Source organism: Hemicordylus capensis, chromosome 1, assembly GCF_027244095.1.
Source record: "Hemicordylus capensis ecotype Gifberg chromosome 1, rHemCap1.1.pri, whole genome shotgun sequence".
Classification (NCBI taxonomy): domain Eukaryota; kingdom Metazoa; phylum Chordata; class Lepidosauria; order Squamata; family Cordylidae; genus Hemicordylus; species Hemicordylus capensis.
In genome coordinates this window covers 373,282,445-373,298,980 of record NC_069657.1, presented here as the reverse complement: position 1 = coordinate 373,298,980, position 16,536 = coordinate 373,282,445, and the positions used below count along the sequence as shown (strand labels likewise).

The window sequence follows — 16,536 nt, the reverse complement described above, 5'->3', positions numbered from 1 at the left end:
GACCCAACATCATTCTTTGATTTCCAGGCGATGTTGGGCGGTCAGGAGTGGTTTTTATCAGCTTTGGCTAATTCGCTAGCTGTGGCCCTATCTAGAGAAGTCTGATACACCCATGCACTGGTCATGTCCAGACTGGACTACTGTAATGAACTCTGTGTGGGGCTAATTTTTAAGATTGTTCAGAAACTGAATTGGCTCAAAATGCAGCCACCAGGATGCTAATAGGGGCAAGGCGTTTTGCATTTCCATTTCAAAGTACTGGTTATTACCTTTAAAGCCCCACACATCCTGGGTTCGGGTTATCTCAATAATTACATGTATCCCTATGAACCTGCCCAGGCATTAAAATCTGCATCTCTGGTCTTGCTCTCTGGCCTGCCTCAGTTGATACCAGAGACAGGACCATTTCTGTAGTGGTATCACAGATGTGGAACTCCCTTCTTGGGGAGATACAGCAGGCCCCTTGCTTGCAGTTTTTAAACAAGCTGTGAACATACATTTTTAAAACCTAGTTTGAACTGACTGGCCAGCATCCAGTGCAGTGTATAATGCGGGTAGCACTGATCCACCCACACCGCTGAAGCCTTGCAGTGAAGTGCTGGCAGTTTTGCTCAAAATCACAAATACTTTGAGTAGCACACTCACACTCCAGAAATGCTAGTTAGATCAGAAGCATGTCACTTGGCCATCAGTGATGTATTTTTGATCTAACTAGCTTTTCCAGAGTGCGGGTGAGCTGCTCAAAGTATTTGTGGTGCTTCACTGCACGTCCACAGCAGCAGCATGGGTAGATTATCACCACCTGCATTACACTACACTGGATGTGAGCCACTGATATTACACTGATCAATTTTGTGCTGGTTTTAATGGCTTTACCCTGCTATTATAGCACTGTTGTTATTTTATATTTTGTAGTTCCTATGTTTATTCTTTTGTATACTGCCTTATAAAGATGTTATCTTAAAAGGCAGTATTTACATCCTAAATAATAATCATCATAACAATTTTTGTGGAGTTGGCAAAAACATCGTGTCTTGCAGATATCCCAGGCTATTAGCACTTTGATAACACTTCCAGGACTGCACAATCCAGGTCTATTTTATTCTCATTGAGATTTCATTATGCTAAGTACTGTAAGAACAGAAGTAGGTACAAAAGTACTTGAGGCTTGTGAACTTTCAGTACACCAGTCAAGAAACTCATTCAGGCCTCCAGCTCTAGCCCTGGTGTGGGGAAGGACTACTTACTGGACTGTGCTAGAAGCCTCCTAGTGCTTGAATCCCTCTTATCTGTGTCCTGGAGACTCACCAGAGCCTCCAATGTATCTGGAAGAGAAGAGAACTCAAACCATTTTAAAAAAATCTGTATAGCACTGAAAGTTTGCACAGAGCTATAGCATTTGTTGTGGGGGTGGGTGGGGAGCAGTTTGGAGTATCTTTCGGATTCTGTAATGCATGATAAAGGCTTAAATGTTTCCTCTTACCCTCAGAACAGTTGAGAAATCCCAAGTTTTTTTCAATTATATCTTTGTCCAGAATGACCCAAACCAGCAAAAGACAGAAACTGACAAAGTGAAGACAAGAAACAACAAACGAGACCTCAGTGATGAGGAAAAAGAGGAGATCATCAAGCAAGCTCTGCAAGAACAGGTAATGCCTTCTGCTATTGTAGGTGATGTTCTTGATGCTACACAGCTAGCTTGTCTTTCTTGTGTTGCGTATGGAGCACAGCCAGTTCCTGACCTCTGTTTGCTAGGCATGTACCAGAGAGCCTGGCAGATTGGGTGGTAGGTTCCATGGGTGAGACCAGTATTGTTAGAAACAAATGCTGCATTATGATGCCCAGGAATAGCATCTTATTATTTATTATTATTTAACATAACTTCTTACTAAATAGAGCCAGCCCATTCAATATGCAGGTTCTTCTTTTCCAGATTTGGCACCTTATTCTTTCTTATGACCACTTTTGACGTTACCTTAACAGTGTAGGAGCCACTGCTGCTTGTGTTCTCCCCACATCACTCCAATAACATAGGAAGATACTGGCTAAATCTTGTAATGTTTGTAGCTTCTTCCTGTGTCAATTTTTTGCCACTCCCAGGCTTCCTCTGCAAATTGCAAATTGCTGAAAAAGTGGGGGGAAAGCCACTTTTGGATTTACTGAGACACAGCCTATAGACTATAATGTTATCCTTAGAGTAGTCATTGCAGATTTGATAGTGCCATCATATCCTTGAATGAGAGGAGTATATTCACTAGGCCCAGGAATACTTGACTGTAGAGTTTTTCAATGATTAGCCCATGATTTCATCACTGTGACTTGATAATGGAACATTTTATAAAAACATTTGTACCTGAAGTTGTCTTGTGTATTGCAAGTGACAGGTTTCATTTTCCTAGCTGATTACACGTTAGATGGCATGTTAACACAGAAAATCTTTGTTAGATCTCCTGACAGTATTTTTAACAGACGTGCAACTGGGGATGCTGCTGATTTGTTCACAGCAGTGGTACAGAGCAGTGGATATGCTAACCCCATTTCCTCCACCTTGTTTTCCTGATCTAAATTGCTTCCAAGTTGCTGTTTGTCTCATGGGGAAAAATACTGCTTGCCCAGTTCCTGACAGTCTTACCTTCCCTCTGTCTGTCTCCCTTCCTGAATCCCAGCTCATGACATATGGTTTGGCCCTTGCATCTAATATGCATTCATTTGATGTAGTGTTCTCTCTGGCCCCAGTCTGAGGTTTGAAGGTGGCAGCATTACCTCATGGAAAGGGCAGCCCAGACTACCCTAGGGATATGTCCGCTCCATGCCTGCCGCACTTCTTGCTGGCTGTCTATCCAAGCACTTGCCTTGCCCCCTGTATCTGCACTCCTTAAGCTGTTGCCCGGCAACAGGAGCACCACCTTGTCCCATCCCAACCTTCTAAGCCTGTCAAAGTGAAAAGTCACATTGGGTATGCCTGCTTTCCACTCTCTCTCTTGTTTCCCCTTCTGTCAAACAGAAGAGAAAGGGTATGGCAAAAGAGAAAGGGTATTAACAGGGTGGGCACTATGTGTTTTGGTCACCAAAAATAAATCGGTCAAGATTTATTGTATTTTCACAAACACATGACGTCATGGTGGTGCTATAAACCAAGCAACCCGATTAGATACCTGCAAAGGTAAGAAATGGCAAGGCAGCAATACCCGGTGTCAGCTTTAAAAGAACAAGGAATTCTTGAATGCCTCTGCTCTATTTTTTTGTACAGTAAGGTTGGGGAGTGGGGGGCAGCCCCTTCCCCTTGGGTGCAAGCATGCACTCCATGGCATTATTCATGAAAACAAACATCCGGGGTGGGGACTCAAGGACTCAAGCATCAAGGGGAATTACAAAAACTTCTTTAAATACATCAGAGGCAGGAAACCTGCCAGGGAGGTGGTTGGATCATTAGACAATGAGGGAGTGAAAGGGATTATTAAGGAGGATATGGAGGTTGCAGAGAAGCTCAATGAGTTATTTGTGTCCATCTTCATGGCAGAGGATACTAAACATATACCTGTTCCTGAACCAGGCTTTTCGGGGATGGAGGCTAACAAACTGAGTCAGATAGAAATAACAAGAGATGATGCTCTAAACTGTCTAGAAAAACTGAAAACTAGCAAAGCAAATCGCCAGGGCCAGATGGCATCCATCCAAGAGTCCTCAAAGAACTCAAATGTGAAATAGCCAACCTCCTTGCAAAAATATATAACGTATCCCTGCAATCGGGCTTTGTACTGTAGGACTGAAAAGTAGCAAATGTAACACCGATTTTCATAAAGGGATCCAGGGGCGATCCGGGAAATTCCAGGCCGGTTAGCTTAATGTCCATTCCAGGCAAATTGATGGAAAGCATCCTAAAGGATAAAATTGTAAAGCACATAAAAGAACAGGCCTGCTGGGAGAGAACCAGCATGGCTTCTGCAAAGGTAAATCTTGCCTTGCAAAACTTTTGGACTTCTTTGAGAGTGTCAACAAGTGTGTGGATCAAGGTGATCCAGTTGACATAGTGTACCTGGACTTCCAAAAAGCTTTTGACAAAGTTCCTCATCAAATACTCCTGAGGAAACGTAGTTGTCATGGGATAAGGGGACAAGTACATGTGTGGATTGCTAACTGGTTGAAAGACAGGAAACAGAGGGTAGGTATAAATGGAGAGTTTTCACAATGGAGGGAAGTAAGAAGTGGGGTCCCCCAGGGATCTGTACTGCGACCGGTGCTTTTTAATTTATTTGTAAATGATCTAGAAGTAGGGGTAAGCAACAAGCTGGCCAAATTTGCAGATGATACCAAGCTTTTTCCAGTAGTGAAATCCAAAACTGATTGTGAGGATTTCAAAAAGGATCTCTCCAAACTGGGTGAGTGGGCAACAAAATGGCAAATGCGGTTCAGTGTTGGCAAGTATAAAGTGATGCACATTAGGACGAAGAACCCCAACTTCAAGTATATGCTGATGGGATCTGAGTTGTTGGTGACTGACCGGGAGAGGTATCTTGGAGTTGTGGTGGACAGCTTGTTGAAAGTGTCGACTCAATGTGCGGCAGCTGTGAAAAAGGCCAATTCCATGCTAGGGATCATTAGGAAGGGGATTGAAAATAAAATGGCTAATAATGCCCTTATACAAAACTGTGGTACAGCCGCACCTGGAGTACTGCGTACAGTTCTGGTCACCACATCTAAAAAAGGATATTGTCGAATTGCAAAAGGTGCAGAAGAGGGCAACCAATTTGAACCGAGTTCAAATCCCCATTCAGCCATAAAACTAGCTGGGTGACTCTGGGCCAGTCACTTCTCTCTCAGCCTAAGCTACTTCACAGGGTTGTTGTGAAAGAGAAACTCAAGTATGTAGTACACCGCTCTGGGCTCCTTGGAGGAAGAGTGGGATATAAATGTTAATAATAATAATAATAATAATAATAATAATAACAGTAACAACAACAACCACCACCAAGATGATCAGGGGCCTAGAGCACCTTCCTTATGAGGCAAGGCTACAACACCTGGGACTATTTAGTTTAGAGAAAAAATGGCTGCGGGGAGACATGATAGAGGTCTATAAAATCATGTATTGTGTGGAGAAAGTGGATAGAGAGAAATTCTTGTCCCTCTCACATAACACTAGAACCAGGGGTCATCCCATGAAATTGATTGCCAGGAAATTTAGGACCAGCAAATGGATGTACTTTTTCACACAATGCATAATCCACTTGTGGAATTCTTTGCCACAAGATGTGGTGGCAACCAACATCCTGGATGGCTTTAAGAGGGGTTTGGATAACTTCATGGAGGAGAGGTCTATCAACGGCTACTAGTCAGAGGGCTATAGGCCACCTCCAGCTTCAAAGGCAGGATGCCTCTGAGTCCCAGTTGCAGGGGAGTAACAGCAGGAGAGAGGGCATACCCTCAACTCCTGCCTGTAGGCTTCCGGCGACATCTGGTGGGACACTGTGTGAAACAGGATGCTGGACTCGGTGGGCCTTGGGCCTGATCCAGCAGGGCTGTTCTTATGTTCTTCTGACTCAGGAATGAGGCAGAATCACTAAAAAATGTGTGATGCCCCTTCTTCCTAGGACTACTCTCCCATGAGAGTGAAAGGACATCGAGACATGCATGTGGGCCAGATGGCAGCTGCCGTCCAGCCTGGATGCGCAATACAAGCAAGCCACAGGGACGGGTACTCCAGAACCACCTTTCCCTGTCTTGGTGATTGCTGTGATGAAGTAGTCCCTCTGCAAATCCTGTCAACCATTGGCACATATCCATGTTTGCTTTTGCCTGGTCCAGTGAAACTAGTTGCCTGGGATCGCTGATAATCAAGGCTCCCCTCTCCTGCGATTCCCCATGGTGGCCGATCTGCATATGCCGCAATGCCGGTCCAAACTCAGGAAATCTGAATGAGAGTAAAGATCTATCCTTGGTCCCGGTGTTTCCCTAGTCTGCCCACATGATACTGCCCGGACACATGGAGTGGCCACTATTCCTTGGAGTATGAAAGCATTGCCTGGCGAGGAGGGGGTCACGGTGTACAAATTCTATTATTTACCAGAGAGAACGGAGACCCCAAACAAGCGAGGGTCCCTTGATTTGGATGTCCTAACCCATGAGTGCAGTCCAATGCAGGATCAAAGTTTCCGGAGCCTCTGGTCCTCCCCAGTGGACTGGCCCTCTCATGAGAGGGATAATCCCCAGCTGCCAAGCCAACATGGCATGGGGGCAGGAGTGTGCTTGGGTGTTTCTATATTGCTTAGCCGGGGTCTGCCATTGCATGAACATCCTTAGTCACAGTGGACCAGACCCCAGGATCCTTTGCCCTCCCTCATATACATATTCCCTCCTAGAAAGTCATCATGATCCTTTCCTGGAGTAACAAAAAATATTGCCCCTCAGCATCCCACCGTTGCCAGAAATTGTTCTTAAATGGGACTGTTTTGGTCTAGGGCTTTTATGAGGGTGGCAATGCAATCGCTGTCAGGAGAACGGCTTGCATGGCATTTAAAGGGGTTTAAAGGCCCTTTCCCTGCAGCGGGAGGTCCATTCCAAAAAGGCATGACTGCACTTGGCACACCCCCTTGAAGATCATGGCCAATGGCTGCTGCTCTGTAGACATTCTGACACCTTGCCTACAGTCTGGTGACCGGAGCACTATGGAGCCTGCTGGGATGCAGCCTCAGCAGACCAGGAAGAGGGACTCCCCTACCCTGAAACCGGAGTTTCTGGGCTACAGTTGGACGAACATCTGTGATGCAATTCATGGTTACAAAAATTCACCTCGGATTTGTCTACTCGCAGTTTGCCATTACATGTAAATGCGGCCACTATATAGCTTGCAGATAGTGTATATAATATGTACATAATTTTTCAGAGCTTTTTAAAATATCTTACATGTTTTTTGCCATGCTAATATTCTGTAACAGAGAAGGCAGAGTTGAACAAACCAGTGTTCAGTCTTGACATGATGCTCAGAGATCCATTTGCTTGTAATAATGATGGAATATAAAATCTTGTGCAGAAACTGTGGGCACCATTTTTGATCAGTAGTTGTTACAGCTTAGCATGAGAGTTGTCAGTCTTCCACAGTGGTTAGATAATTTATTAACCCCATGGAAGATGATGCATCAAAGATAGGGAACAAGAAAAGAATCCAAGAATAAATTGCCACTACCGATGTGTTGCCAAAACACATTTGAAAGCAAGGGCTCTAGTATTGTGCAATGTTTGTTTGTTTGTTTGTTTTAAAAAAATTTCTTTATTATTTCCATTATTATTTAAGTTGAATTTGGTGGTACATCAAAATAAAAGAGAGAAAAATTAAATTTAAAAAAATTAAACATTTACAATATATACGGTTGGTATAACCATATTTAGCAGGTAGTATTGTGCAAAGTTAAAGGGATATGTCAACTTTAAGAAGTACATATTATTAAAATATTTTATTCCTGTAGAAGCTAGTTTAACTCTCCTTTGTAATGTGGTTTCTTGTACAGAGCTGTGCTGTAAGAACAATTTATCACCCCCCAAAAGTATCCAAAAAAGCTGTTTAAGAAGCAGTAATGATTTTGTGCAGTACATTCTCTTCAACATGAAGCTTGACTCTGGTGGTATGAGGTGGCAGTACATGAGGAAAATCTATTAGTATTTTGGTGATGCATGGATTAGAGGAAGTTTAAGAGATTTATTCTTAAATTCCAAGAGCCTGTATTTCACAAATTGGTGTGAAATATATATACTTTGTCAAGGTTAAAGTGTAATAGAAAGACCCAACAGTAGGTGGCAGTGCAGAACTGTGCTACATAGATGAGTGCTTCAAAATTGTGTAGTAGGGAAAGAGTCACATTTCCCCAGAAACAACAGGTTATCCTTTGAGAGCCGAAAAATTGTGATAGCCCAAAACCGAAGCACTTCCTTGAGAGGACTTACCTGGATCCCACACACAAAAAATTGATCTGTTACACTTTAAACTGATTGCATGAAAGTGCCTTGCTGTCCGGTCCTAGGAATACTGTTTAAAGGAGGATTTGATAGCATCTATTGTGGGAATACAGAAGATTACCATCTGGACATACTCTAAGAAATTCCTGTTCTGATATTGTTGCAAATTAAACGCTTTCTTTTCCTGGTGAAAATTTTAAAATGCTAAATGTATTTGTGTTTTTCTTTCAGCATCATCTTGAAACCTACAAGAATGTCTATAAGCTGAAAAATATCTTATGTGAACATTACAGGACTTTACTGAATGAGAAAGTTCAAAAGCAACGAATTCAGATCAAGATGTCTAATCTCAGACTCCAACAGCATATTCAACACAAAGGAAAAAAGGTAGAGATTACTCTGGAGGAGGACAGTGAAAAATTGCCCGTTGATTTTGTGGCCTCATCATTCTGGTCACAAGGTGAAAAGGAATCCTCAAAAAGCTCACTTTTTAATAATCCATAAAACGTTTTGAGTTTTCTGAACTGTTTGTGAGTGTTCTTTTCTTTTGTGGTATAGAACTTATGTGCACAGTTCCAGCATATACTGTAAGTGAGCATTGTCAGTGGGAAGATTGTTTGTTTGTGACATTTTTATACTGCCTTTATACCCAAAGTGGTTTACAGTATTAAAGGGAGCAAATTACAGAAGATTAATAAAATGTCTCAGGCTGTTGGTCTTTTCAGGAGCTGAGGACAAGAACTCTCTGACCAGGGCACCCCTTTCATGCCTTCCTCTCAGGGCACACTGGTCTTTCAGTACTCCAGGGAAGGAGGCGGAGTGGCTGCCCCCACAGGCCAGAGCTGGTCTCTATGGGGGCTGATGTTATGCAATCATAGCCAAGATATAATGCTAAAACATACATTTGTTGCAGATCATTTGACTGGTAAAATGGAGGATTTCTCCTTTGTTGTTGTGTAGCAGCACATAATTAAAAATAATGCATTCTTTCTCTGGAATGACTACTATGAATATTTATATACCATTAAAGATATCTTAGACTAGAAGTTCTTAAACTTGGGTCCCCAGATGTTGGACTACAACTTCCATCATCCCTAGCCACACACCATGGCATAATAAAGTCTAAATGCATGGAGGGCAAGATAAGATGAAGGAGTCAAAACAAGGATCTTCCCAACTTTGCCTATACTAGTCTGGTACCCTGCATCTGAATATTCTGGTTTTGCCATGGGACTAGGCAACAGCATGTTAGCAGACTATCAGTGACTGAAACATCTGCTGCTGAACTGTTCTAAAATGATGAAAGCTTGGCAGTTGCCTGCAACCCAAACTAGAGAGCAAAGCTGTGCCCATTCAGGAGCTTCCAGTAGTCCCAGCTTGGTTCTTTGGTGCACTTGTAAAAAATAATAGTTATGTGATGTTCATTGTTTTGTACAACCTTCTGCATTGACTCTGCCAACTATACTAACCCAGTGATTCCCTTGATCTGTGCTGAGTACTAGGGAAGCAGCATGTTATCCATAGAGTGTCAACTGGCATGTGAGGGTAGGATGCCCTGAATAAGTGCTTCCAGGGCCTTCCAGGAGGGATAGGAATATCATAAAGATATTATGCTTTTAAAAATCAAAATGCACAACCTCCAAAGCTGCTTCTGTCTAGCAGGGAAATTGTTGGAGATGGCCTAGTTAATATCATTAACTCATCACTGAGTGAGGTAGGATGCCTCATCATCATTGTCATCATCATCATCATGAACTGGAATTCAATCCCTAAATACCTGCCTATGGGCAGTAATGCTTTGGATGAGGGATAACAAATTGAAGCTGAATCCAAGGAAGAGGTGCTCATTGTGGGGGACCAGAATTTGAAGGATGAGTTAGATCTTCCTGTGCTGGATAGGGTTACACTCCCCCAGAAGTAACAGGTATGCAGCTTGGGAATGCTCTTGGGTCCAGGTCTCACCCTGGTATCTCAGGTGGAGGCTATGGCCAGGAGTGCTTTCCATCAGCTTTGGCTGATTCAACATCTGTGTCCATTCCTTGAAGAGAATGATCTCAAAACAGTGGTGCATCAGCTGATAACCTCCAGGCTTGACTATTGCAATGTGCTCTACATGGAGCTGACTTTGTACGTAGTTCGGAAACTTCAGTTAGTTCAAAATGAGGCAGACAGACTGGTCTCTGGGGTAACCCGGAAAGATCATATTATGCCTGTTTTAAAGCAGTTGCACTGGCTGCTGATATGTTTCTGGGCAAAATACAAAGTGCTGGTTGTTACCTTTAAAGCCGTGAATGGCTTGGGTATGGGTTACCTTAGAGAGCACCTTCTTCTGTATGATTCCCATCGCACGTTGAGGTCATCTGGAGAGGTCCGTCTCCAGTTACCACCAGTACATCTGGTGGCAATTCAGAACCAGGCCTTCTCTATAGCTGCTCCTGGCCTATGGAATGGACATCCATCCTGGCCTATGGACATCCGCAGTTCAGGCCTGCTGTTGGCCTTTAAGAGAGCCCTGAAACCTTACTTGTTTGGCCTGGCCTTCCAAGGTTTTTAAAGAGTTTTTTAGAGTATTTTAATTAGTTTTAAATGTTTCTGAATTGTTTTTAAATTGTTTTTATATTGTTTTAAGCATTGTCTTTTAAATGGTGTTTTTTTTTATTTTAAACTTGTGCACCACCCAGAGCCTTTGGATGAGGCGGTCTGAAAATATAAATAATAATAAACAGACAGACAGACAAACTACAAACAGACAAACATCTGCCACACAATACACCAGATATAACTGTAGTCAAGAAGAAAGAAAAACAAGTTAAAATAATCAACATAGCAATACCAGGTGATAGCAGAATAGAAGAAAAAGAAATAGAAAAAATTACAAAATATAAATATCTACATATTGAAATTGAAAGGCTGTGGCAGAAGAAGACCAAAATAAGCCTAGTAGTAATTGGCGCCCTGGGTGCAGTTCCAAAAGGCCTTGAAGAGCACCTCAACACCATAGGGGCCACAGAAATCACCACCAGCCAATTATAAAAAACTACTGGGAACAGCCTATATTTTGCAATATAATCTATAATAACAACAATAGTATCGATGATAAAATTCAGCCATCCCAGGTCCTTGGGAAGGACTCGATGTCTGGATAAAACAAACCAGTCAATAACACCTGTCTGTGTAAACAAGAAATAATAAATTAAATAATGGAGAACATGAATTTTAGGAAGCTTCCATAGAAAACATAATGCCTGAAAACAAGTCCAGTCTGTTAATGTTGGCTCTCATACCAACTAAAGGAGCGTATGTGTTAGCAGGCATTTCAGGACTACAGGGGGAACACGCGTGCTGCTCCGTGTACCCGCTTTCTGCGTACTTTGGACCATGGAGCAAGCGGGGACTTCTTGCACAGCACACTCTCCCTTCCTCCTATCAGGAGGTGCCTAAACTCTTCTGTTGCCGTGGAAACATATCACAAAGGGCTGTGTTTTGATTATTCTTCACTTTGAACAATGTAAGAAGTAAAGGAAAGATTGTGGTAGTGTCTTCTAAACATTGCTTCTAAATTAATTTCTCAATCATTGTACATTTGGCCCTACATTCTCTTTATTTTTTATAAATATGCAATCATGAGGATATTTGCTTGAAAATAGTCTTGCTTTTAAAAAACATTTCCTTTTTTTCACACTCTCTCTCCCTTCCAAATTGTAAACAAATTCCTATTGTGGCCACATCCGATTTTGAAAATATTTTATCATTTTCTGTTGTAAACCGCCCAGAGACGTGAGTTTGGGTGGTATAGAAATATGTTAAATAAACAAACAAATAAACAAACAAATAAAATAAGATTAACTAGAAGATCTTCCCAGTTTTTGTGAATGTTTCTCAAATGTTTAAAAGAACTAACAAAGAAAAATAACCAACATTATTTTTGAATGATCACTTTTGGTGTTTTCTGTCAGATCTCAGCTAACATTGTGAATTTTAGTATTGTTAACATGTTTAAAATAGAAAATTGATTTATGCCAGCTATAATATATACTTTTGCCCAATCTTAGTTACAAAAAACTTGTGCTGCACATTAGTCTGAAGTGACCTAACACTATTGTGTTGAAATGTTGAAGTCCATTTTAACTGGCTAGTTTAAGTGTTGAACAATCTGGCTTCACATAAAGAACTATCCCCAAGATTTCTCTTTGCCACTCAGAATTCTAAAGAGCACAGCCTGAGCACCTCACCTCAAGAAAAAGGACACCTTCTGTCTTAAGAAGGCTAATATATCAGGCTGTCTCTACAAACCCATGTTAAACTAGAGATTGTGGGCTTATTAGCATCCTATTAATATGTGCATAAAATGTAGTCTGTGTCTCAGCCCAAATACACAAATTGGGAAATCAAAGAGAAATCCTTCACACCTTTTGCTGGCTTCATCCTGAAATTTTATTTATCTTAAAACAACTTCCTTAAGAGAATTTCCTCTTCTAAAGGAAACATTCTCCATATTTCACAGGGAATTCACAGCACTGAATTCTCTTTACGGCTATGTCATCACTGAGAGACCTTAAATTCCTTTAATTGTGAGCTTTTAAATTTTAATTTTGACACAAATGGAAGAGTCATTTTGAACAATAGTTTGGACTTTGTTTTCATCTGTAAGGACAAAAAAAGAAGGAAAATACCCTTTTATGCTTTGTTTTGTGTTTTTTTTGTGCTTTGATCAGGAAGGAAGAACAGACCGTTTTAAAAGCAAGATTTCAGTTTATACTCTGGTAGCTTCAAGCATTTCCCAAGTGAAGTGGGACATACAATTGTAGTAACCAGTTCAACTGTGTGAGAGAGGCAGGTTGGCCAGCACAAAATAATTGCATTAGTTTAACTTAAATCTGTTAAAGACAGATAATCTACTGTCAGTAGATTCCTTTTGTTTTGAAAGTGCCTTGTATTATTTTACTTTAACTCTATGGTAAATTGGCACTAAATACTCCTTACATAGGCTGAGTTTTTCAAAGGTTTGACTTAATTATTTTTCTTTTTTTGTTTTTTCTATAAGCAAAGTCTTGTACAAGTGGTAAAGCACAATCTAATAAACTTTCTGATAACTGACTTCACAGTCTAGAAACAAAAATGATCAAATACATACAAATAAATATCAACAAGAAATTGCCAGTTAATAATTAAAAACCAGTGCTTAAATAATTTTTTTAAGCAACTCAGCTAGTTTCTGTCTGGCTGAAATTTCTGTTTTCAGGGCCTCCTCTTATTTAGTTCTGAAGTCTGTTATAGTCTGATAAAAGATAGGCTGAATATGTAGTTTTGAGGATTCTCCCTCCTATGCTTAAATAGCTTAATCCAGTGTGTTTGAGGATGGAGGTGCATGAAACAGGACTGCCACCAAAGATAGCATCCCTGTGTTGAGTTCTCCCCAATAACATTTTGGTACATATGCTCATGTTGTGATGTCATCACACCATATGTTTTCCCACCTGACTAGAAATGGCCAATAATATGTACTGGAGGAGGGGAAACAGATGTTAGACCTCACAACCTGAGTAAATGTGCCTAAATGAGGGAATGGGAGAACTCAACACATGGATGCCATTTTTAGTGGCAGTCACAAGGCTTCCATAATATGTATTTTCATCCTCAGATTTTGACGTGTCTTCTTAACCAAAGATCTTCCATGGCCTCTTCACACACCTAGAAACATCCATGGATAATCCAGTTAATCATTCAATAATCCCAATGGAATTGTAGCCCATATTTTAGGAAGCTGTTGACCTTGACAGTTTATATGGTGGTATAGACATAAAATGAAAGAAATAAAACCTCATGTACACCAGACAGCTTCTCTATCAGGAACTAAGCTGGTGTAAGTGAGAGGAACAGATCTTCTAATGCAATGAATAGTAAATAAGCCATCGTTCCAGAAGAGGCAGGATCATTACAAGGCCACCTTTTCACTATAATGTCCGTGTAAAACAACAAAAGTAAGTCTAGAAGCAAATATATCTGTGGTATTTTATCTGGAAGTAATATTCTAATTCAGTAATATTTGCCAGAAGAAGGGCAACCCTGCTAATTCTCCTCAACCTTACACTGATTCTTGATGCCATGAAACACAGTATCCTCCTGGGCCCTACTGTCTGATGTGGAGACTGGGAACACTATGCTCTGATTATTTCCCCCCCTATCTAGATAGTGAATTCCAGATGGTAGTGCTGGGGAACTGCTGGTTTGTATTATGACAATTAAGCTATGGCATACTGAGGGCACCATCTTGTCCCTCATGTTGTTTAGCATCTACATGAACCTGCTGTGTGAGGTCATCTAGGGATTTGGAGTGCATTGTTATCAGTACACTGGCAGACAACTCGCTTCTCCTTTAAATCTAACTCAAGTGATGCCATGGAAGCACTGAACTGATGTTTGGGATTGGTAATGGCCTAGCAATCGGCCAGTAAACTGGAGCTCAATTGCTTTGCAAGACGTTGAAAAGAAGAGAGAGTGCACAATTATGCTCATTTATTGTGCTTACTTTAAAATGGTGTGGACTGCATTATATGCTATTGCAACAAGAAAAATTATACAGATGCGAGAGGTTGTAGAATGGTTTGAATGACTTGGGTGATTGTTCAGATAAGTCCTCGTTTTTATGAATTAGTATTTTGTATGGGATTAGTCTATATATTGGCCTAAAACTGTGTAGTTAACATGGCTCTCTGAGTTGAGAGAAGTGAAAAGCACTGCAAAAATGTACACATGCTGCTACTCTTTAATACTGCCTAACTTTTATTTACTTATTAGACTTAGATACTGCTCAACTAACCAAAGTCTTTGCAGCAGTTTACAAATCTTTTCAAATCTCTATTTTGTCCTTTTGCGTTGCTGAAGAGATACAACATGTTAGTATTACTATAAGCAGAGCTAGGCTTGTATGACAAACTGAAAAGGAAATGCAGGGCTCTTCCTACAGTGTGAATTTCAATATTTTATTGGTACTATAAAGCTTAAAAGTGTTGAGAAAGTTAACATAATCAAGTAGGCGAAAAAGGCTGGATTTCTGAAACAATTGCTTCTGCTTATCTAGTGTTAAGTTGTATAGGTTCTTATATTACTGTTTCAGTTGTTCATAATCATTATTATGGGGTTTTTAATGAATTTATTTATATTTTCTTAAACTGTGTGTTTCTACAGCATATTCAAGGTGGAAAATAAATATTTTTTTCTAGAAGGGCTTAAAAAAAAACCCTTTAATAATTTGTAGAGTACAGTGTAAATTGCTTCACTTTTTCACAGTACCCTGCTTCAGAAGAACCTGTCATTTAAATCTGGATTTTTAAACTCAATTCAATGGCCCTCTGATGTCACAAAATTAATGCCTATATCCTGACCACTCCTATTTAAATTAGGTGCCAGCTTGCTTTTTTTCTTTAATAAATAATTAGCATCACAAATGAAATCCCTACACTAAAATGGTGTTGTAATAGAAACAGTCTAACCACAGCCTTTGATCTTTAAGTAGTCTTGAAATTGCACATTTGAAAATAAGGATCAAACAAACTGGGGTAGCACTTAAGGAATAGTATGGGATTCAAACATAAAACACTTATGAATTATTTAATATAAAATGTAAAAAATAATTCACAATAATAATTTACAAAATATAAATAATTTACAAAATGTAAAAAATAAACATGTAAAGGTAACACTAACTATAAATACACAAAATGTTCCACAGTAAACATAAAACAATATAAGAATGCTAAAATTGGGATACACATGTGGCGTTACAGATTCCTCATTTCATTACACTTCATTCGTTCTGAAGAGAAGAAATCCAAAAAGCATTTTGTATACTGATAAGCACCGTAAGACCTTTGGTGTTATAGATGTTTAACCAATTGTTTTGTCCAACATTTCTCATCAAAGGACCAATAGTCAAAATTCAAGTATTCTTATTTGTATATTAGTTTCATATGAATCAAGAGCTATGCTGTAATTCCTTGTGGATGCCCAGAATGTTATTTTTAATTTTAAGCATTATATACATGCTAATTATTATTGTAATAAGTGTGAAGTGTTCATATATAAGATCTCAGTAATGCTTAACACAACTACGTAAAACAGATCAGTTGGGGAGGCCATCTAGTGAATTAAAGTGTAAAGGTAAAGTGTGCCATCAAGTCGATTTTGACTGCTGGCACCCACAGAGCCCTGTGGTTTTCTTTGGAAGAATACAGGAGGGGTTTACCATTGCCTCCTCCCACACAGTATGAGATGATGCCTTTCAGCATCTTCCTATACCGCTGCTGCCAAATATAGTACCAGCAGGGACTTGAATCGGCAACCTTCTGCTTGTTAGTCAAGCATTTCCCCGCTGCAGCTCCTAAGGTGGATATCTAGTGAATTAAGGCAACTGAATTTAATTTACTTTTGGGATTGATAAGGTAAGGTAAAGTGTACCTCTTATCATTTGTCCCCTGAAACTCAGGATGAGTAATAATCTGGAATAAAATAATAAAAATAAATCTAGATACCTAGCAGTATTGAACAAATCTATTATATGTTTTGAAGAGTTTTTTGTAGTATTGT

The 16,536-nt window shown here is 40.2% G+C and overlaps 1 protein-coding gene across 9 annotated transcripts in view; it reads left to right on the top strand.

The window, feature by feature from the left end:
* Positions 1-16,536, top strand: part of LOC128344911 (uncharacterized) — a 103,227-nt gene that overhangs the window by 22,155 nt on the left and 64,536 nt on the right. For all 9 annotated transcript variants that reach the window (XM_053295969.1, XM_053295977.1, XM_053296022.1 and 6 more), the window contains exons 3-4: positions 1,536-1,649; positions 8,182-8,337. In XM_053295969.1, the coding sequence (XP_053151944.1) occupies positions 1,536-1,649; positions 8,182-8,337 (270 nt within the window). The remainder of the gene's footprint in view (positions 1-1,535; positions 1,650-8,181; positions 8,338-16,536) is intronic.